The sequence below is a fragment of the Solea senegalensis genome, linkage group LG5 (assembly GCF_019176455.1).
Source record: "Solea senegalensis isolate Sse05_10M linkage group LG5, IFAPA_SoseM_1, whole genome shotgun sequence".
NCBI classification, from domain to species: Eukaryota; Metazoa; Chordata; class Actinopteri; order Pleuronectiformes; family Soleidae; genus Solea; species Solea senegalensis.
In genome coordinates this window covers 16,429,182-16,452,304 of record NC_058025.1, presented here as the reverse complement: position 1 = coordinate 16,452,304, position 23,123 = coordinate 16,429,182, and the positions used below count along the sequence as shown (strand labels likewise).

The following is a 23,123-nucleotide window of genomic DNA, read 5'->3' as shown; positions in this document are numbered from 1 at the left end:
CTTAAACCATCACTCCAACCTGGATATAACACCGGAGGTCACAGCAACATCACATGAGTATACTTTTGTGAGCTGGAATGAACCGTTTTGGACACATTCTTTTATGTTTAGGTTAAATATTCCTGTATCCACCCCTTTATTGATCTGCTACAAATGTAATGGATTCTACCAGTGGCCCACACCCGACCCTTGCAAATGAAATTGAATCATTCTGCAGTTTCACCTCTGCATTCCAGCTGATAGTTGTCAGTATCAAACATGTTCAAGGCCTGTGTTTTTTTAAAACCTTTTATCACTACACAAAAACCTGCTTTAAGTGGTGACGAGTTCAAAGCAGAACATTTCTCATAACCGATTACCTGTGCAGCACTAATTACCAGATGAATGTAATGTGGCATTGAAGAGCCTTAAAAATAGAAAGCTGTTCATGTAACAAACGCCAGTATTGGTTTGGATATGCTGGATTTTTTCACAATTACAATACCTCCACATTAATGTTTGACTCCTTGGCATCATCCTCGTGGAAAAGACCTTAACAAGTCAGTTCCAGTCAGTGTTGGCGTAATGCATTACAGTAATCTATTACGTTTTGCCATTATTTCATTTTACAAATGTATTTTTTTGTAATGCGTGACTTTTATGACGACTTGTATACATTTGTGTCACCTCACATTCTCCCAGTCCAGCTAAAGTTTTAGAGGAAATACATTAGTGAAGGCACACAAGACAGTGGTGGTCCCTGTCTTGTGTGCCGGAGCAGATGTGAAGCACTGAGTTAGGGTTAGGGTTTGTTTGTATTTTTATGAATCCCCTTTTTATGAAATTCCAGAAAATCGTTTCAAAAGGGGGCGCCAGAGGCCTGTGGCGTGAATGGGGTGAAGTCTGCCATCTCTGATTGCTTTATTGTTGTTTCAGGGGTGGTAAACTGGCCAACTCTTAACCAGACTAGACCCCAGGTCATTCGAGATTGACACCCCTGCCTTAAGCACTCTCGCCTTGCAGCGAGAAGACCCGGGTTCGAGCCCCAGTTGGAACAAGGGCCTTTCTGCATGGAGTTTGTATGTTCTTCCTGTGTGTGCGTGGGTTCTCTCCGGGTTCTCTGGCTTCCTCCCACAGTCCAAAAACATGCAATGTGGGGAGTAGGTAAATTGGACACTCTAAATTGACCATAGGAGTGAGTGTACCCCGATGTAGCTGAGATTGGCACAGCACCCCCCGCAACCCTCTGGTGGAGGATAAAGCGGTAGATGATGACTGACCCCTGCCTAAACTCAAGCAAAGAACCACTTATGGACTCTAATAATATCATTATTAGAGTCTTTGAACCCACATCACCATGGTAACTTAGGCTCTTAGACTAGAACATAACCTTGTACCGTAATTTACCCAATACTGAATATATTTTTGGATGGGTCGTGCTCATTCCAAGAGGGAAAAATCAGAACTATGTGAATCAAATACAGACTTTGAAGTGGCCAGGACAGTTATCACAGCAATATAAACCCAGCCTGTTAAATCTCCTGAAGTTGTAACTTCATTCTGGCTAACAGGAGCAAAATAGTCGCTGGGCTGGTAACTGGGCTTTTAGCCATAAACATGGGGCTGAAGCCAGACCTGGTATGTTGTGTCCTAAGTCCTAGACTCTGTCATTTCTTCTTTCTTTTTGTATTCACCATATACACAGGTTGTATTAATCTATCGTTTAAAAGTTACTGTAGAACAACCAAAATAATAATAATAAAAAAGTGTTTCCACAACTATTAAATTGACGTCACAGCCAGCCACTGGTCACTCTTGCTAAAAGTTAAATTGAACTGAATTAATGAGGCAGGTCTCAGTGAGAAGTTAAAACCCCCGTATTTTTTAATTAAGCTTGCATGTCTTTGAAACCTCAAAACTAAGTGGAAATATGTCCGTTTTTTTTAAAGGAAAGAACTTACTCTAACTCTGTTCTTATATTTATAAACCGCAAAAGAATCTCCATCCTCATTCCTGCATATGAAACATGCATTTATTGTCTGTAGACGTTCTGCTCACAGTCTATGGTTTCCGTGGCTAAACTAAATCCCCACCTTTATCTCCGTCCCTGAACGCAGCACAAGAGCCGCCCCAGCTTTAACGCGTTTCAGCCGGTACTTATTCTCTCAGTCGTCGTTCTAACCCTCAGGAACCTGTGAACTCGTCACATGGCAAACATCTGCACGTTGTTTTGATCACACGGCGCGATGAGGCGGAAGGTGTTCAACATGTAGGAGCAGTTTCTCAAAGACTGGTGTCTGTGCAACAGGCGAATCACCGGGATTCTAACTCACTGAAGGCTCGTCTGCTTTTGAAACTGTTGCGCACACTCCCGCTGTGATGTCCCTGCTGTGTGTCAGAGGTAAGGTCTCACTTCATTCCTGCAGGGTATTTTTCTTTTAAAAATACAAACGGCTTTATCTCCAAATGGAATAATGGAAACAGGTATACTGGAAATGGTGTACAGTAAATAATTAATTTTAATTTGTAGGGGGGAAAACCCCAAACAAGCCAAACTTTGTCGAGGAATATAAAACTTCACATGAAAGCCAAAGAGTAAATAAAGAATTTTATATCCCATAAATAACAGTCCCATATAAGTGTGAAACCAATGGAGAATTGATAATCGAAGCAAAGTAAATACTTCAATTACCAAAGCTAGTGACCAAGTTTATGACTCATTTTTAAATGCATTCTCAAACAAGTGTTTCACAAACTTATATAACTCGTGCTCAATCACAAAATGTAAATAAATGCACCTGCCATTCAATTACTCGTATCAACAGCACTTGACTTGGAAAAGATGTAAATACATTATTATATTCTTAGATTTTAATTCTTTTTTTTTGTATGAACAGTTCCACAAGGAATACATTTTAAAACAGACTCATTTTGATATGGTTTCTTGATTGACATAGGCCTGTATATTTGAAAGGCTCCACAGTACATTGTCATCTAAAATAGTATATTCATTTTATAAGGGAAATGCATGAGGGGGGTCCCTGGGATATATATTTCTTACTAAGGGGTCCTTGGCTGAGGAACAATTGAACTAAAACAACCTCCATCCGCCCAATAGATGCCGCTAATCCTTCATATTTGCTTTGGAGTCTTATGCCGATCTTCCGTATCCTTTCTTTTCACCCAGACGACCCAGAGTTTCTAAAGCAAACAGTGAGGGTTGTCTTTGTATAAAAGTCTTCTCTTTCTGTGCAACCCCTGTGTGCTTGCTCTTGCTGTAGTATTCCAGCCAGCATGTCCATGTGGGGTCATAAGGGATAAGATGGAGCTGACAATATGGTCCCAAGTGGGTTTATCTGTGGTTTTCATGGTGCCTCAACCTGTGTAACTGACCTACATAATTTGCCCTCTTCAAGCCAGTGCTCACTCACACAGTACCCTTTCCAAGCTACCTGGGTGCTAAATGGGCAAATGATGTACTGTAGGTCCCATATGGTTTCAGTTACACGGGTGTAAACCTTGTGGTCTGCAGTCGGTCTGACTATATGTGGCACACATGGACATGTTGGCTGGGATAGAGTTGTTGTTGTTGTTGTTGTTGGATTATCAATAGAAGAGAAATGGAACTAGATGAGATGTTGCTTTGTCCTGCTTCATACTGCCAACGTGCCCTCACTCGATCCGCAGCTGTTCAAGTGAAGCAGGTCAGTTGGCAACGGCAGCAAACTACAGCTGTGCTCATACTTTTCAGGTGTTGCTCACACAATAGGAAACACGTTTTTCTAGAAAAACTGAAAATGTATTCACACAGACAAAGTGTAATAAAAGAAACAATTCCCCACTCTTTCACCAGTTTGTTCAATATTTTGGCTCCTCTCCAGATGACAAATTGCTCTTCTTTGACAGACATGCTGATTGATTTTCACGCCATCAAACTATTGTCTGCCTATCTTACACTCTCAGCCCCTGGTGTATTGTTTCTCACTGATCGTTTCGGACCATTTCTCATCATGGGTGTGAGTGCTGCCTGAGGCTGGAAGGCTGCCACTGCCAAACTCCTCCATTACAGGATGATGAGATGGGGGGGGGGCGAAGCTGCAGGGATGGAGCGATGTGGTGGGTGACGTGCAGCTGGGTCGCAGTGGGTTTGGGCCAAGTGGAATTATAAAATAGACCGTCATTTAATTTCATAGTTTACGGTGAGATTGTTGGAGAATGTGGCTCAAGTGCACACAGGAGGATTCACACAAGCCTTTGCTGGCAAACACGCAGTGATAAAAGCAGATGTTTGATGACCTGACCTCACTTCAGCCTCACTCTCAATCTTCTGTCACACTTTTGTTCCTACTCACTCGCCAACCTTACATAGTGCAAGGACCAGCTGGTAACCGGCTGTGATGTCACCGATAAGGTCTGTGATTTGAAGTCAGTGACAAAGTTTTCTTTGAATGTTTTTCACATCTATAATTATGTGTATAAGAAGGTCATAAAACATTGCGAGAGATAATTGTATATTCCCTCTTCCCCCTCCCTCCAGACCAGTGGCAAACATGTTTGACCCTCAGCCAAAGTGGAAGTCTTTTTCCCAGACATGGCAGACGCCCTCTCCTTCCGATTAAAAGAACTTTCTCTGCCACTGAGGGAAATGCAGAGAGTGGCATCGGTGTTGTTGAAAGCCATGAAGATTTTTAAAGGCATTTTCCTTGTTCCTTGTTGTGTCGATGGCACTTAAAGCCTGCATGGCGGCTGGCAGTCTTCAGAGAGTGGCTGTGGATGTAAAAAAAGATGGGAGGACACGTTCTCTGACAGCTCCATCGGCACCCGCACTCTGCTATTTCTGGATGAAAGTTAGCAGTGGAATAAATGCATACAGTAATGGAATTGCATCATTATCCGAGTTGAATCGGACTACTTTTGAAAATGCTTTAGAGGAAATTATACAACATTAACTAGAGTTAAAGACGTGCAGGTGAACTTCTCGGTCTCTTTGACATTTGTGCAGATTGTGGCAAAACCTGAAGAAGAAAATTGTAATGCAAGAGAAAAGTGTGGTGGGGGTTGATGAGGGTAATACCTGAAAGTGTTTTGTTTGGTCAGGTAAGGACAGTAGGTGAGGATAGCAGGTCAGCCTGTACAGTGGCACACTGTGCTGGAATGACAGAGACACAAGCAAAGCTTCAGCAGCCCTTCTGGGAAGGGGGGGTGGGGATAGAGGGAGTAATCCCCGAGCCATCTGCTGCTGCCCTGTGTATGTGTGCTTGTGTGTGTTGCACGGTGACTCACGTGGCACAGAGACTTCACCTCCTTCTCATTCCCTCCCTTTCATGAAGACGCTCACTGGTAACAGCCTTGTCTGCCTCTGGCGACCTCTTCTCACTTTACGATCTTTGCTCCTGACCACTTCTCTAAACTCAGAATTTTTCTTTAGTGGGGCCCTGAGAGATTCATTCTGGATTGCTGAAGACAAATAAGTGAAGCACAGCAGTGACATTTATGTTGGTTGAATAATTATTGTTCAGCTGAATTGTCAGGGTGATTTTTTTATTATTATTATTATTATTGTCGTTATTATAATTATTGCATTGGATCTTTATTTTTCCAATTCAAATTTGACAAAGTACATTTTTTAAATGTGTTTCATGTAATTAATATTTAATTTACACATTATTTGTATATAAAGTATACAGTATGATGGCAACACAGTGCAGATTGGAGAAACCTTTAATTTTACCTACCCAATTTAGCCATATTGCTTGTTTTTGGACTGTGGGAGGGAGCCAGAGAACCCGTAGAAAACCCACACTCACAGGGAGAACATGCAAACTCCATGCAGAAAGGCCCTTGTTCCAACTGGAACTATCAAACATACTGACCATAAATATTCTGTATCATATGTCGGTCATCAGCTGCACTCATTTCTAAAGATCAGAGCATGAGCTCTATAGGACAGTCGACTCTGGGTCAGTCGATTGATGGGTGGTCAGTTTATCCATTAGTTAGTTTTGTTCCAGATTAAGTCCACAGTATTGTAGTATGGAAGCCCATTTCCGCCACTTTATGAAAAAAAATTATGAGACACTAAATGGAAATTATGAGATAGCTAAGTCATGATTATGAGATAAAAAGTCATAATTATGATATAAAAAGTCGAAATTATGAGATAAAAAGTTGATATATGAGATAGCTAAGTCATAATTATGAGATAAAGTCGAAACTACGTCGAAATTATGAGATAAAAAGTCGAAATTATGAGATAGCTAAGTCATAATTATGGGATAAGTCAAAATTATGAGATAAAAAGTGCGCATGCGCCTCAATGGCAATGTTTTCAATGGTCCATTCATCCATCATCTCGCCGGCCATACTCACAATATGCAATCCTAAATGAGGTAACTAGAGGTGACTTCTTTATTAACAGACTGCAGGTAAAAACACACCTCAACAACAGACTCAGCTTCTTCTACACTTCCCTCAGTTCCCCTATAGGCATGAACAGGTTACAGCACCTTGTAAACATCAGTGGCGACACAATACAAAAGTACTTTCTTCTCACTGTACTTGACCACAAGTTGCTTCTTGCTTAAAATCCTTTCAAGGGTGCGCTTGCTTAGAAGAATCCCGTGTGAATCCGCAAGCAAATGATTAATGATCATTTCGTTTGTTTTAAAGCCACGTTTGAAGAAGTCCTCAATATACTCGCAATCCATGTCTGTGTCGGTCTCCCCACACCACACATGAGCTGCTATTGAACAGCTGACTTTGTACCTCATAATTTCGACTTTTTATCTCATAATTTCGACTTAGCGATCACATAATTTTGACTTTATCTCATAATTATGACTTAGCTATCTCATAATTTTGACTTTTTATGTCAGAATTTTGACTTAGTATCTCATCATTTTTTTGTGGCGGAAATGGGCTTCCATAATTGTAGTGACCCTTGTTGACGTAATGGAACATGAACTTGTTCTGTTGAGACTTAAATTGCACTCTTTAGACAGGTCGCAGAGGGCCATACTGTAAAACAACAACATCTTGGGCAGTAAAGCAGTCACTTTCACACGCTCGATCCGCACACCCACTTCTTTATTCTCTGCCAATCACAGTAACACTACCAGGCACTGTCACATGTCACTGAACTGACTGACAGCACTGACTTACACATGGTTTCCTGGAAAACCCAGTACTCCTTGTTGTGGGGGATCTAAAAAGAAGACACACATCAGGGAGGGAAATCTCATATACTTGCTATATCATAAACCCAGGGACACTGAGAGGCGGCTGTAATGGTAAATGAATAAAAGCAGGGATTATAATAATGTAATGACCATAAATTTTATGGTCACAACAAAATGCAAAGCTGTGATAAAACTTGCTCATATGATTTGGGATAAAATTCATGATCAGGTGTGCAGACTTGTTAGGTTCCAGTTAACCAACTAAACTGAAACGCTGTTGTATATTTTATTTTAGGGCTTGACCCAAATATTGATATTTTAGTTTATTTTGTAGGTATCTGAAATTGAGGTGTCCTGCATATGTTACAAGGGAATTGAGTACAATCAGCCAGGGGTGGAGTTGAACTTGTGACCATGATGTCTTTTGCGCACAGGGCATCGGTCTTGACCACTGAGCCACGACGTTATTCAAATTGTGTTGATAGGTATACTGTGAATTTTACACAGTCATATTTTTCCGAACATAAATGAAAAACAAACACAATTTTTATTACTATCTCTGTTCAATCATAGTTTTTACAAACTCATTATCTGTCCCCCAATGATTTAGTGTAGCATTCATTCATTTGTTGCAACAACAATTAGTTGAATTCAGCTAATCTGCGTTAGCATAGAGTAGAGTGTGAGCAGTGGCATAGGAGCATTTACTATAAAACATGAGTTTCCAACACTCACGCTCACACGCACTCACTGGTAGACTCAAAGATCCATAATAGTTCTATTTATTGGCTTGCCTTTGTTAGGTGTGCGAGGGCTGCCATTTAATGGAAGTGAGAGGGTGTTAATGGCATGGCAAACAGGTCACCAACCTCCAGACCCTCTCTAACCCACCGTGAGTCGAAGGTTTGGTGCTAAAAATAGATCCACCGCCTCTTGTAATGACACTGCTCGACGCCTGTCTGCCTGATAACGATGGCAGGTCCACCACCGCTGCTGAGCAGGGTTCGAGAAATAGCTGATTGGAAATACAAGCGATGAATGTGGAGCTTGATATGTACTCTTTTACTTTATATATAGCCAATGGCTAAAATAACTTTCACAATCAGAAATTGGCTGTTCTGTTGTCGAGCCCTTTAAAACCATGTGATGGCGTATTTCAGCTAAACCTTTATGCATCCATTATTGTGTAGATGCAAACAAACGAATATCTTACTGAATCCCAAATACAACGATGGAGAATATACAAAGATTTTGATAAGGTCTGAGTTCAAGACATAAAGTAGGACTACATCACACAAGGTGATGGGTTGATGTGTTCTGCACTTGGTAGCTCAGTGGTTAAGACCGGTACCCTGTGTGCAAAAGACATCATGGTCGCAAGTTCAACTCCATCCCTGGCAGGTTGTACTCAATTCCCTTGTAAGTCGCTTTGGATAAAAGTGTCTGCTAAATGACATGTCATGTAATGTAATGTGCCGTATGAATGGCAAAACTTATATTGTAAAGCAGCTTCGAGTGGTCAAGACTAGAAAAGTGCTCTATAAATACAGGCCATTTACCAACTCCAGTAGTTAGCTGTGGGCAACTGAACTTGCTAGATTTAAATATAATAGAGTAATTTCCTACAGCTAGCTACTGAGGATGACTATGACCTGGATGACTGACAACCTTTGCAGACACACCATAAATGGCAACCTCTTGTGCAGTCATTAGTCTCCCTGCATGGTGTTTAAAGAAACAAGGTTAACAAGGGGAAAAGGTGGCATTGCATTGCTCCTGTTTTTAATTGTTAATCTAAAGCACTCGGGGATGTAAGTTTGGTTGAATCACAGATGTAATCAACTTTAAAAAATAACAAGGGTTTTCACTCCTTGTGACTATTACTGAACACGCTCGAAAACATCTTTAATTCACCTCTTAGAGGTTATTTTCTTCTCTTGAGCTTCAAAGCTGCACTTCCACATGTCACTTCAAAGAGATCAAATCAGAACCACCAGAGAAGCCATTAAGCCTTCACAGTCACAGCCTCAGTTTAATGAAGAGGAGAATGTCACTGGTGGAAATGACACACATTATTTTGGCTTTGTAATATTGTCAGTGCCATTATTTCTTCAAAGTCGAGGTACCATGTGATGATGACTATCTGTACCTCAGTTTTTCATCGTAGACTGGATATAAAGTGTCTTCTGGTTGCAAAGCAAACTTACATTTTGAAAACCTCAAGATTCATGATTTGACTAGTTGCCATGTCAGTTTTTTTTTAAACTGGAAATTCATAAACGTCACCTATTAGGTGATATCAGCTGTCAATCACACTTGTGTTCACTCATAAGTACCATGCTTTATCATCTACAAAAGATCTCATTAAAGACCTACAGTAGAACTATAATCGTTAACTGATGTTATAACTCAAGTGAGAGGTAGGCTAAGTTTCTCATAGACTTTTGTTCAGAGTTCTTTATGCAACAAGTCAGAAACTCCTGGTTGTTTAACTGCTACCTTCAAATCAGGTGTGTTTACTTCCCTTCTCATTTAAGAATCAAATGCATTTGCTTGGCTGGTCGCTGCAGTGTGCCAATAATGGATACATTCATTTTTCTCGTACGAATGTGGATATTACTATTAGGAATGACATAATATTTCACCATAGCTTTCCTCTGCATGCCCTCAGTTTATGAAGCACTTCAATAACAATTTGATGCTCATTGGGTTCAAACCTTTTGGTTGTCCATGTAAAGTAGCCTACCCTTCCCCACACATCTCCCTTTTATTACTCATCCACAGTACAATGCGGCATGGATCTGGTAGGTTTCAGCCCTGCTTAAGGCATTATCTCAGGGGAGATTATCCCACCAGCCAAACGCTCGTCCACTAGCAGCTCGCATACTGTGGTGGACACGTGTCTGCTATCTGGCCCGCTTTACTAACTCTGATGTGGCCTGCCCTCCATGTGGGGCAGAGAGACGCTGACCTCTGCTTTAGTGCTGAAATGTGTCACTGATGTCTGTACTGATTGTGACGTGCTACTGCATGTCCAGCTGCAGCAGTGCAGTGGCATTTGATTGGACACTTTGATTTATTAGTGTGTGTTTTAACCTCTGACTCCGTGTCAGACATCAGACTAATGAGACATCTGTTTTGTTTGTTTTTTTTATGCGTTGCCTGTTAATTGATCCATAATTCCTTTGGTAATACTAACATTAAACCTCCTAATTTTACAGATTAAATTCTGTCTGCCTGGGTTTTGTGGTTCCAGATGATATGGAACTCAAGAGCAGTAGCATTAAGCAGAAATGACAGTATTGGTGGTCCAACAACTATCCACTTAACTAATATGCTAGTGATCAAATGGAACGACTATACTGGATTTATTAATTCTGAATATAAACACACAGATATGGCATTTGAACAATTTGAATAAACTTACTCAACAATCAGTCCACACCGATAGTAAACAACATAGTTAACTGGCATATTTAGAAAACTAGGTAGCACTAACTTCCTAATTATGTTAGTGCTTCCTAATTGTGTGGAACAGTGGCCACATTAGCAGCTGTTCACATGCTGTTCCAAAAAGGCATGAAAGACAAATGGAAGAAGCCAGAGGTGTTTTAAACCAAGGAGCTTGTGAGGGTTGAAAACCTGGGTGCTGCTTTGATGACCAGCTTTAATGTATACATTAGTACTGAGAGACTGGGAAAAATGATGAAAACAAAGCACTGCATTTCCCTGCCCACTGCTCCATGTGAGTGTGGGAGAGAAATGAAAACCTGTGTATTGTCTTTGTTAGGGTGATTGGCAGAAAGGGAATATATTACCTATAAGTTTGTTTAGGCCTATAATTGCTTTCAAACACACATTTTTATTTTGTGTAGCCTTAGAATAGGCATTTTAATATGCACTTTGGGCATTGCTTTATGAAGGCTACAGTAGCCTGAACAAACATCTAGAGTTTGTCGGAATGACAGGGTAGGAGGGTGGGGAGTTAAATTCACCATTCAGATGAAGGAAATAATGAATAGAGAGGATGACATTATAAATGCAAAAAGTGATTTATAAATGACTTAAACAAGTCAATAAGTCAATTAAAATATTTACACCTCAAGCCTGTCCTTTCCTCGTTTGATAATGTATGATCAGTGTGGTCCACTTGATGATCAAAATATGATGTGTGATACATGAACATCAGAGTGGGGTGTGAGACTTCACAGCAATCTCACAGATTTGAAAGTGTATATTTTCGGCTTAGTGATAATCAGTGAGTCTCAGAAAAAAACCTCAGAAAGGTGATGACCATTCTGGAGAACAGATAAGGATGTGTCAGAATTATTAATTCATAAGTAAGCAAGCTGAGGGCAGCCCTTTGTCATTCATTCTAAAATATAATTTCATTTTATCAAGTCATTTGTTTTAATAAAAAAAAAATAGTGACTGATGATACTTCACGCGGTTAATTATCAGGCTGCCGTTTCTTTATGTGCAGAGAATTATATATTCATTTGTGCTTTGACAGAGGGATGGGTAGCCCCCTTTTATTTACTGATTTGCAAAGCCATAAATTGAAATGGATGCTGTAAACTGTCATGTTTATGCTGCTGTGATAAAGCCTCTTGAGAGTCTTGTAAAACATCTCAACAGAAATAAAAGCTAGACAGCACATCCACCCCAGCTCCAGTGGTGCTGCTCAAAATTTCTACTGTATTTTCCTCCAAGGCAAAAACAATTAATTGCCACCTTGGGATCATTTAAGTCACACGAGAAATATTATAAAAAGTGAACCAAACTGCTTATTTTCCTTTTTACAATACCTTTAAAAAACAGCAAGGTCCCTCAAACACAAATCCAATCCAATCCAATGGGTATTTTTATACGACCTAGCCCTAATATTGCCTGATTGATGTATTCTAGTCTACTATGTACTGTCTGTCTATAGAGATTAATCTCTTTTTGAGTTGCCTCCTGGTAGCTCTTCAATATACATTCTTACTCCTCGATGCTTTGTGTATACGGTCTATGGTCCAAATCCTGATTGGACATGGTCAAGTATTTATGTGCCAAGAAGAATGGTAGATTTAATATAGTTTTATGTTCTTAGCAACCTTAATGAACTCAATTAATAATTTGTATTAATCCTATTAGTCTTAAACCACCAATATACTACTGCACAGGATGAAGTCAGAGCACAAATCAAAAGGCAGACAAGGCGTGTGCAGCACTGGTGTAGATGTTTCAGAGTTTGCTACTAAAAGATTGCGAGATCATCATTAAAAACTGCATACAAATCATGAAGTAGAGTCAATCTGTTACTGTGTCACTCACATCGGTGCTGTCAGAACCCAGGTGGCACCGAACCAACTAGGCCAACACGTGTCCTGTGAGCCTCTGCCAAGGCCCAAATAACACACAGGGAGAGTCTTAGACAAATGACCTGTTACTGAACTCTGTGTGTCTCTGCATATTCTTCTCTCTGTCTGTCTGTCCGTCTCTCTCATGGTGTCTCACAGATTTGGCCTGTGATTATTGGACGGATTGTTCACCCTGGGTGAGAATATGCATTTAAGCACGAGTTAAACGGCTAAATAGCCTCGAAAAAGGGTTAAACCTTTATACCGCTGCATAGTAAAATGAGAATAACACCTTTCCAAGAGTGTTAATTGGATTGTGGATCAATATCAGTGACTGTTTAGCCTAAAGCCAGCAGGATGCTGACATTTTGAAACCGTCTGGCATTTCTGGACATTCTGTGCTGCAGATCACACCACTGATGTTTTTCCACATTTCTGAGTCTTTATACACGGTGGCTGCAATAATATATAATGCGTGTGTACAGTAAGTGTTATGTTATCTAGTGCCGTTAGACTTGGAGATCTTACCACTCCAATTTTGGCTTAAAGTAAGAAAAGCCACGCAAGAGCAAAATAAAGATTTAATCAAAGTCAGGGTTTAACTTTGTGAGTTATGCTACTCATGAACAGAAAGAAACACTGGCAAAAACTTCACCGTCTTGGCGGAGGTAATGAATACTTTGAACAGAGGTGTTATTCCAAGCTGTGACAAATCTGTTTTTCTCTTTTTGTCTTTCAGTAAAGAAAGCCAAACTTCATGGGCCTCCAGGTAAGAACTTTACCAACATTTAACTATTATTTGACCATGGAGAGATGTTAGATCTGGTTTTAGTCCAGGAAGGGAGTGGGTTATAAAACAGAAAAAAAACATGATTGACTTAACATTCTCAACTCCATTTTACAGATGCATTGTACATGTTAGATTGTTTTTAAGGTTTCACTGAAGATGGGTTTGGGGTCGTCTTCTTGTTCACGTTTTTCTTGCTCTTCTTTTTTTTTCCCTTCCCTGATTTGTGGTCGATGCAGCGGAATCTTTTTGGCATATATTTTATGACTGATGCAATCCTCGCAGTTTATCTGGGCTGGGGATTACGCATATGCAGCCCCAGAGGCTGGATTTTAGAGATGACAAATCCTAATTTATAACACACACACAACTCTGGGAACTAGGTTTTCTTAATTGTTTTTTTGACAAATTAAAATCAGACCTCCATTATTTTTTGTGACCTCTCTTTTTAAGTCTTAAACAAGACACCCATGCCAATGAGAAATAACTAAACTATATGATTTATTATATGTAGATAGAACTAGACAGCGTTCATGTCCCTATTGGTTCTTGGTTGGTCACTGTTGTAAAGATGCAGCAATAGCAGGAAGTTGGTGAAACCACATTCAGTATTGGGTTTTAGATATGGAATAATGCAGTTTTTCTGTGCTGTAAACTGAGTTGTCATTTTTCTGTTAAAAGCAAAACTGTGTGGCAAAGAGAACAACCTTATGAAATCAACATTTTGAGGTGAGGTTATAAATGCGGGTTGTCATTCTATCACAGTTATGCGGTGCAATCAAATTCAGCATCATAATGACTTGTGTTCCAGCTTGAAAGTGCTGTGCAACGTCTTACTGAGCAGCTCTAAGTGGATGTCATAGACTTAACTTGTTTTGTGATCCAAGTATGAGGACTTGCTATATCATTTTTTTCTCCTTTTAAAAAATACATTTATGTACAAATTTCATGTCTATTCTCAAGATTTTCAAAAAACTATTCAGCAAAAGAAGCATCAGCCATTCAGCAGCCATTCAAAAATGAGACTCCATCTTGCCGTCTTGCTTTCCATTCTTCTGTATTTGTCCTTTGTCCCTTTTTGTACTTTTTTTTTGCTGGATATTGCCGTCTGTGCTTCCATCCTCTCTCCAGGCAGTGATGAGGGTGAACAGCAGTGACAAGTGGGAGAATGAGAAATCAAGCCGGAGGAGGATAGAGGCAAATCAATAGATTGTCATAGAAAAAAAAAAAAAGGCCACCTGCTAGCCTGAAATGACAACGTGTCATCCCCAGCATAAAGGGGAAGAGGGAGACGAATCCCTCACTGTCATCTCCTCACATACAGGGGCTGATTTGTCATTTGCAGAGGGAGATCCTCAAAGCGGAAGCATGTTTGATTGGCCCTTGCAGTTCATCAAATGGGATGTTTTATGAACTACACAGTCATAGTTACTGTGACAGTAATTCATTTGTTCTGGAGTTCTCCTCAATGACTGCTCTCCCCATGGATGTCAGACCCCTCGACTCATTTGTGATAGCAAATCACTTATTTCATGGGCTTTGAAAGGAAATTCAATTCAATTCAATTCAATTCTCAGCAGTCTGATAGTATGGATGAGTAATAGTTAAGGATGTACAGTATACACAGGGAGAAAGTGCTTCAACAGTTAAACAAAATGTGTTTTTAAAGACACAAAAGTTATGTATACATCAAGTTACTCACAGGTCCAGGACGTTTTACTTCCATTGAAGTAAAACTGCAGGGTCGTCCTAAACTGAATGCTTTGTACTACTTTCTATCACTATCCTGTTGCTTATTCATTCAGTGGTGAACTACATTGCTGTCCCGACATGTAGGTGAAGGAGAGTATACCCAGGATTATTAGTCCTGGGTCAGAAACAAACCAGTGAGTGCAGTACGTCCCACTCTTATGCCCCAATTTGGGAAACATGATCTGATTTATCTTATTACTGAGAAGCAATATATTCTTTGCTTGGGGGGAGTTGGCTGCTGTCCCAAAGCCTTTCTCAAAACCCAGAGGACAAAAATCTATGAGACATGCGTCTCTTAATTGTGTCACTTTATTAGTTTGGAAATTATAAGGCTGTTTTTAGCCATGATAACTGTCTGGCTCATGTCAGGTGGTCTGTTGGTCTGATCCAAGGCTATGAACCGCTATAGCTGACATTCATGGTCCTCAGAGAATGTATACTCATGAATGTAACGTCCACAGGTTGTTTAACAGATGAACATGGATGGACACACTCTTATAACATGTATAACGTGACCTGAGGCAATCTCATCATCTCCAATTACTCACACAGATATTGGCAAGTGTTTTAGGGCATAAGATAAGTGTTTTAGGGCATAAGATAAGTGTTTTAGGGCATTTATTTTCTGACTCCCTCTCTTTTTAGAGACAATCCCACCAATGGTCCATCCAACATTTTTTTTGGCTAGGTCATAAAAATAAACATTGCAACTGCACTGATTGTATTTAAAAACAAATGAATGTACACGATGAAAACCAGAAGGAAACTGCACACAGTTACAGGCTGGGTCATCCATTACGTGTCTACATTATGGCTGTAATAAAACACAGGATTACTCAATTGCTCACTCTAGCAACCATCTGACCAGCTTTTCAATGTACCTTGAGGTTGTTTTGGACATGTGCTCACTAACAATAAAAATATTTGATATAATGTAATGTAATGTAACACAATGTTTTGTTTTTTAAATGTGAAAGTATAATTTTTACATTTTTATGTAAAGCAAGGAATCATGAAAACAAATGGTTTACAACTTTTCTGATGTTACCTGTTGAACTTAAATGGAATCACAGGTTTGTGCATACATGTAATAAATGAGAAGCCGCTCTCCTCGGGGTTAGAACAACAAGAGCAGGTTTTCCAGCTCCTACCTGGGCTACTAGTTCTAGTTTGTGTCAATAACAGATCTCTGTAACTACAGAGAGCAGAATTAGTTGGGACTTTCATGTGGAAAAATGAATCTAAAGTAACTCTGTCATTAGATTATAATAGTGTTTCACTCTGGTTAAAGGGACACAAATCAGTGATATCAGCTGAAGAATTCTTTCGTTATTATGTCAAATTTGCTTTTGGCTTTGACAAAAACACCACTTAGTGTGCTCACACATATCTGGATTATGGTTTTGAGAAAATGGCACAAAAGCCCAAAATGCGAGTCATTTGAAATGAAATTGCTTTAGTACGAAAACCGTGGCTCGTTGTGTTGGTGTGAATTTGTGTTATTTTGGGCCAGTTGTCTTCAGTTTGATTTCAGAAAGTAAAACAAATGGGGCAGTTCCTTTTTTGTCATAACTCGTTAACCTTGAACAACAAGCCTGTTCTCAGCTGTGTTTGAACACAGTATTGTCTTAAATCCCGTAGTTTTTCTAACCTGACACAGTGCTCATCAGCAGCAGCAGTAGTTCTCTCGCTGTGATGGTTCTCTGCAGCCTAATGACTGCACGGGAATCCCTGACAATGAGGCAGTGGTGTCGGTGTAATGAGGCAGCCAATCTTGGCACAGCCTGTGTGACTAATTGCAGACTGCAACACATAATCCTGACTTAACTTGGTTGATTTGTAAACTATAGTAGAAGACATCTTTACTGTATTCTGCTTTTCTTTATAAAAAAGAAAGGTAGTTTTAATAGAAAATCATCTATTTGTAATAGGAGAGAAAGTGCAGTGATATGGTTCAAGATGTTGGTAATGTAGTGGTGGATTTGGGGCATGTTGATAATTTCAGAAGACATATTGTTGACCAACATTTAGTTTTGGTAGCTTGAAATAATTTTTATGTCTTTTTTTGCAGTTTGTCATTGTATTTGGTCCATGTATTGTCATCAGTTTGGCAGTTTTTCCTCCTTAGGTATTTTTTCAGGTGGAGCTTCTTTTTTGACAACATTTAAGAGATGGTTCAGGTTGTAAATATCTCACTGTGTCACAAATCCGAACAAACACTGATGTTGCGAAGTCGCACATTTGATGTCAACTATTTCTTCACGGGCCTTTGTGTGTTACAAACATCTGTGTTGATGTTAAGGTTGAAGCAAATATTGCTTGAAGTAGAAACAAGCATCCTGTATCTTTATATATATATATATATATTTTTTTTTTTGCAACCAAACTTCTCCTCCCCTCTTCCTCCTCACCTTCACTCTCCTGTTCTTCCCCCACCTCCTTGGACACTTATAATAGAGTATTCATTATCATAGACAGCCGAGTAAATGTCATCTTGCCTGGCTACACTGTGGATATCTGTGTGTGACTGAATATAACGTATTTATTTTCATTGCAAATTAATTATAAATGACGGCTCCCTCAAGAGGGTCCTACTGCATGCTGGGATAGATTCTCTCACCAGTTAGCTGTGGTTTACTGGTGTGTGTGTGTGTGTGTGTGTGCGTGTGTGTGTGTGTTATTATTATTTTTTATCTTATTTGTCTTTGCTTCTTTCACTGCCTGTCCAGTTGTTGTGTTTTTCCTAATTTGTCTTTCCCACTGTCAGCTCAGACAGTAAATGGGGCTGTCTGCACCCTGCCAGTCCTCTTGACTGCCCTCATCACAGACCTGACAACCCCCTTAAGTGAATGATGGATTAGTCCAGATTAACGCTTTCACCCCCCTGTCTTGCCTTTGTTATTAATACTGAGCAAAGGTAGTGGGGAGACATTTAGACATGACATTTCATAGGTGTCATAACAGGATATCTTTAATCAGGGCACCATTTAACTTACTGTAAACAAACTGGTCTGCCTCAGTAACTGGCTTAATGTAAAGAAGGACTAAGCCAAAATGTCTGTGGTGAAGTGAAAAATGTTCTATGTTCTGAAGTTTTTTGCATTTTTGAAATGGAACTGACACAAAGATGGAACATACTGTATTTTTGTTATCATTTATGTTACTAGTTCATCATGCTTTAGGTTTATTTTCGAGATTAATTACAGAAAATTGTGGGATTAATTAGTTCCTTTTTTTTTTTTTTTTAATCGATTGACAGCCCTAATTTTTAGATTTGTTTAACAGGCACCCAGAGGAGTGAGCTCATGTTTCGGAACAGAGTGGTAAAGCAAGACACTTCACTTTATGAATGTGTGAATGGATGAAACTGTAGTGTGTTTAGCAGCTTTAAGTGACAAAAGGTGCAAAAACATACAGACCATCTACCATTTACTTACTTCTTTACATGTCTGTAGATGTGCATAGCAGCGTGCCCGTGATTTAACCAATTGTGGTGCTTTTTTCCAATATATAAATAAAAATGATGTCAACATTGTTCTGGGAGACCATGATGATTAAATCAGTTTGATGACTTTGATCAGAAGGTTAAAGTTTTTGTGTTTGAATATAGAGAAGGTCAAGTACTTGGTCAACCTTTCCTATAAATAAGGATTTAAGAAACACAGAAAGGAGCCTGACTGGTTTTGAGTCTTTCCCTTGTGAGGTTTTATTAGCTCTATTCCGCTGAAGCAGGACAATGTCATCAACAAAGAGCACCATGGGGATTTTGAGATGGAAAAAGGACACACAAAAATATCTGTGTGTATTTGTGTTTTGATAAAACACATGAGCCAGTGCACACTAAAGAGCCCTGATGCTAATGTTAATACTAACTTGTCTACTGTGTCTAGTACATCAGCACTTTGTCTCTGACTGACTCTAATGCTCTGCTAATGAAGCCTACTGAAGCTTGAATTAAGGAGAAAACTCATTTGGATTGCACATATTGCACTAATGTTGTTATATTTGGTGTTTTTGATTTATCTGAGTGTTTGTGACTTGTTTATTGTGTGTCTTCTTTATGTGACTGACGGGGTCCATTTGCACTGGGAGCACCCATGGGTCGTATGAAGCAACATTTGGTTCTGAAGTGTAAATGGAAGAATGAAAGTTAAGGTTGTAAATTAAATTGAATTGAATTTGGCATTAATGAACTAAAAATAAATCTAGCATATCTGCTGTTTTAGCTTCATAGTCAAAATTTCATTTTGTTTCTGCATTTCCGATTAGAAGTAAAGTGAGATCACTTTAATAGCAGAGTCATCAAGACTTCATTAAGTCTCAGGGTTTAATTAATTCAAATGTTAACTACATTCATAGAGCAGCTACATTCAGGTAGCTGAACCAAATCCATGCAGTAATGTATTAATTAATGCAGCTGAATGATCATGTCCCTCATCTCATCTTCACCCCAAATCCACTGACACTGCCGTCAGCTCCACTGGCCCTCTTCAAAAGAAAGTGAGTGTAAGACTGAGGACACAGAGACATCCAAGGACACACAAATACACACACACAACACTGCACAGCCTCTCATACCTTTGACCGTCTACTTGAGGCAGGTAATCAAACAGGGATTAGGTGGCTGGTGGATCCACCTCCTCAGTTTAATGCTCATGCTGATATCTGTAATTTAGGCAGCAGGGTAAACACACACTCCACTTACAGATGACTACCTTGCTGATTCTGTCACCTGTCGACTTTGTGAAGCAACGAATGTTTGACATAATGCAAGAAATGCTATAGAGAAAATCCCTGATGTCAAAGTGAACGCGTTAACCGCTGCTGTTAATACAGCCGAGATTAACGCGTTAAAATTATTTAACGTCCGTTAACGCAAGTTAGTTTACTTCTGCTGCCCGGCGATGTGGGTGATCTGTGCTTTTGTTGCAAAAACCAAACTTTTAATCAAGATTAATCTAAATGAATGAATTTCAAAATGTGGGATTAATTAGTGTAATCTATTGACAGTCCTAGAAACTATAACTCTGCCATTCATTAATTCATTATCGACTGCTTCATCCTCCATATAAGCAGAAACACACATTTGAATTATTCGATTTCATGGCCAATGTCTGCTTTCTGAGTGACATATTCAGGCATCTAAATTTCTCGCTCTGAAAATGCATTGATTCAGACCACAATAAATGCACAATAAATGCAATAAAGTTAGTTTTTCCATCCATACATCTTCTACTGCTTTGTCTATCAGAGCTGCGTCAATCTCAGCTCACATAGGGCGATGCGGAGTACAGCCTGGACAGATCGCCAGTCCATCACAGGATTACTTTTTAATCTGTAAAATAAAAGGCATACACAGAGACGCACGCATGCAACACCTTTTGAGGCGTGAACAATAATTGCTTGGTGAACTTTTGGTCAGTAAGGTCGTAATCACACAATTTCTGTTTTATGTGACTGTGCTGTATGCAGATGTTACAGCAAACGATGACAAAATAAAGTTAATGTATGTATTTATATGCAAGTGCTCTATATTCATTGTCCAGGTTTTTTTTTTTTTCATTTTTTTTTAATGATACTATTTTACCCTGTATGAGAACAGGGAGAGGAAAATGACAGGGTGATTATCTTTGCGTCACTTTATCTCTGTAGAACAACCAAATGCAGCTTCCTCAGGACTGAATGTGCATATATTTAGTGTGGATTTGATCAGTGCTGAAAGTGGATTGGCATCTCAGCAAAAGAGGCGACGACTTATTTGCATGTCCATCACAGTTTGATGAAAGCATAATGAAACTCTCTCACCATCTCAAGTGGATTTTTCTTGGTACAAATGGTTCCGTGCTTAGAATGTCTGCACTTAAAAGCAACAGTGTCTGGAAAATGAGGATTATTAAATACTAGGTGGAATTGTTATTTTTTTCTCTCTCAGCTCTGACCATATAGACATAAGTCTGCAATTTGCACCTTTTGTTTTTTTTAATCACCATCCTTACTGAATAACAATATTGTCATGAAAACAGTTGGTTTACAGTTAAATTGAGTCCTGTAAGGTGATAAGTAGAAACAAAACTTACTGTCTTGGTTATTGTTAGATATTTATATGACTTTTTATTTTTGCAATTTATTTGTGCAATTCAGAGAGAATGTAACGTCATGTGTTTATTTTTAATTGGCATAGTAAACAAACCGTTTTCATAAGTTTATCTGACAAGTTGCAGAATAGTCAAAGTGCATATATTTATGTACAAAATATCTATTAAAATGTAAGTTTACGTACAATGCTTAATATGTTTATTAGACCACCTGCCACAAAAAGATAACTATAATTTGACATCTTAATTAAGAAATAATAATGTGCTTTATCTTTTTTTGTAAAACAGTAAATTTGAAAATGACATTTTAGCATTAAAAATATAATTATGGTTTAAGAGCTTTTACACACAGGTGTATTAACCATAACAGAAACAGAAGCAATTATTTTTATATGCTCTTTCCTATGGTTGGTTTGTGAAAAATCCTGTCCGTGTGCTTCTTAATGAAATTGTGTACTTAAATTCCTCTTTGTTTCCATAGAGCTAATTCATTTTTTTCTCCTTTGTCTTTAAAAATCTCCCATGGGTGGACTTCTTATCCTTTATTTACCCTTGATCTTTTCCTCCAGACTGCTTCCTGCTCATAAAATAATGGCTATTTGCTGTTTTTTCAGGATGGCAAAAACCAAAAGGACTAAACAGGACAGAATAGATTTTCACTCATACCTTACTTTACACCAAACACATGGAAACAAAGAGGATTGACTGTGTTTTTCATGTTTGGGGGTCACAAAGCAGAAGCACAGCACACAACAGAAGAAAATACTATGGATATGGAAAGCACTGAACACCAAACTAAAAGTCACAGATTCTGCACTAGACTGTCAAAATAAAGTGTGTTATCATGTTTACATCACTACTGATTTCAGCCAGAGCAGATAAAAACCCATGTCTATTGCAGGATCATTTGACTTGGAAGTAAGTACTGCAAAAACCACATGTTAGTGGGGGGGTTTTTTGACCAATGAAAGTGACTTGTAGGTAATATTTTTATATTCTTATCTTAAAAAGAACCATTCTCTAAGATCATCTCCATCGTCATGTCGTGTCAGCCAGGAAATAAAACTGAATCACAATTGTTGATGATTTTATTTCTTTTTTTTTACACAGACAAGTTCAACGCTTATGTGACTTTGAAGGTGCAAAATGTGAAGAGTACAACTGTCACAGTCCGTGGGGATCATCCCTGCTGGGAACAAGACTTCATGTTGTGAGTAACACCTCGTCGACACTTTACTGCTTCAAAAGTCTCTGCTTCCCCTGTTTGACAGCAGGTTGTTTTCTCTCCTGTGAACATGTAGCATCAGTTTTGTTGCTGGTGTTGTGTTTATATTCCACTAAAACTAAAGTGGCCAGTTTTTGTTTGGCAAGCTACGTTTTATCGAAACGTTCGTAAAAGCATCGATCTGTGTTTCATACCCCTCACAATGATGACGTCCTCAAGACATCAGGGAGCTTGTCGTTTATTTTTCAAATTAATTATTAGTTATTTTACACCCAGTAGAGGAGAGTCTTGCACCTATTCCATGAGCAAAAGCAATCGAGAGAAACACTAAAAATGCAATGATGAATTGAATTCAAATGAAAAAGAAACTAGTCTGGGTGAGAACATTGAAAGCTTAGAAAGTATTGACATAATCCTGATTTATCCGTTAAAGATCAAATATGTTTTTAGACTGGCACTGATCAAATCAGGTTTAAATTGTCCCCAATCTCTACAGAGATTGGGGACAAACATACATATGTTTTTAACATATGTATGTTTTTATAGATTCTTAAGCAGGTGCAGCTTTCTGTCTTCACTTACAGTGGTCAGAGACATCACAGATAACCCATGCATATTTTTTAGTTTCATAGATGATGAATGAATGAATAATAAGTCATGGGGGAAGATGCAGCTCCTTTTAGGCACATTAAAATATAGATGACACGCACTGTATGCTGGTGAGTGAAATATTGACGTTTCACCACGATTAATTTATTGTAA

At 39.0% G+C, this 23,123-nt stretch overlaps 1 protein-coding gene across 1 annotated transcript in view; it reads left to right on the top strand.

The window, feature by feature from the left end:
* Positions 1 to 2,248: 2,248 nt before the first annotated feature.
* LOC122769290 (protein unc-13 homolog B-like) overlaps positions 2,249 to 23,123 on the top strand; it is a 38,243-nt gene continuing 17,368 nt past the window's right edge. The window contains exons 1-3 of the mRNA XM_044025717.1: positions 2,249 to 2,380; positions 13,242 to 13,271; positions 22,247 to 22,346. Coding sequence (XP_043881652.1) covers positions 2,359 to 2,380; positions 13,242 to 13,271; positions 22,247 to 22,346 — 152 coding nt within the window. The 5' untranslated portion in view covers positions 2,249 to 2,358. The remainder of the gene's footprint in view (positions 2,381 to 13,241; positions 13,272 to 22,246; positions 22,347 to 23,123) is intronic.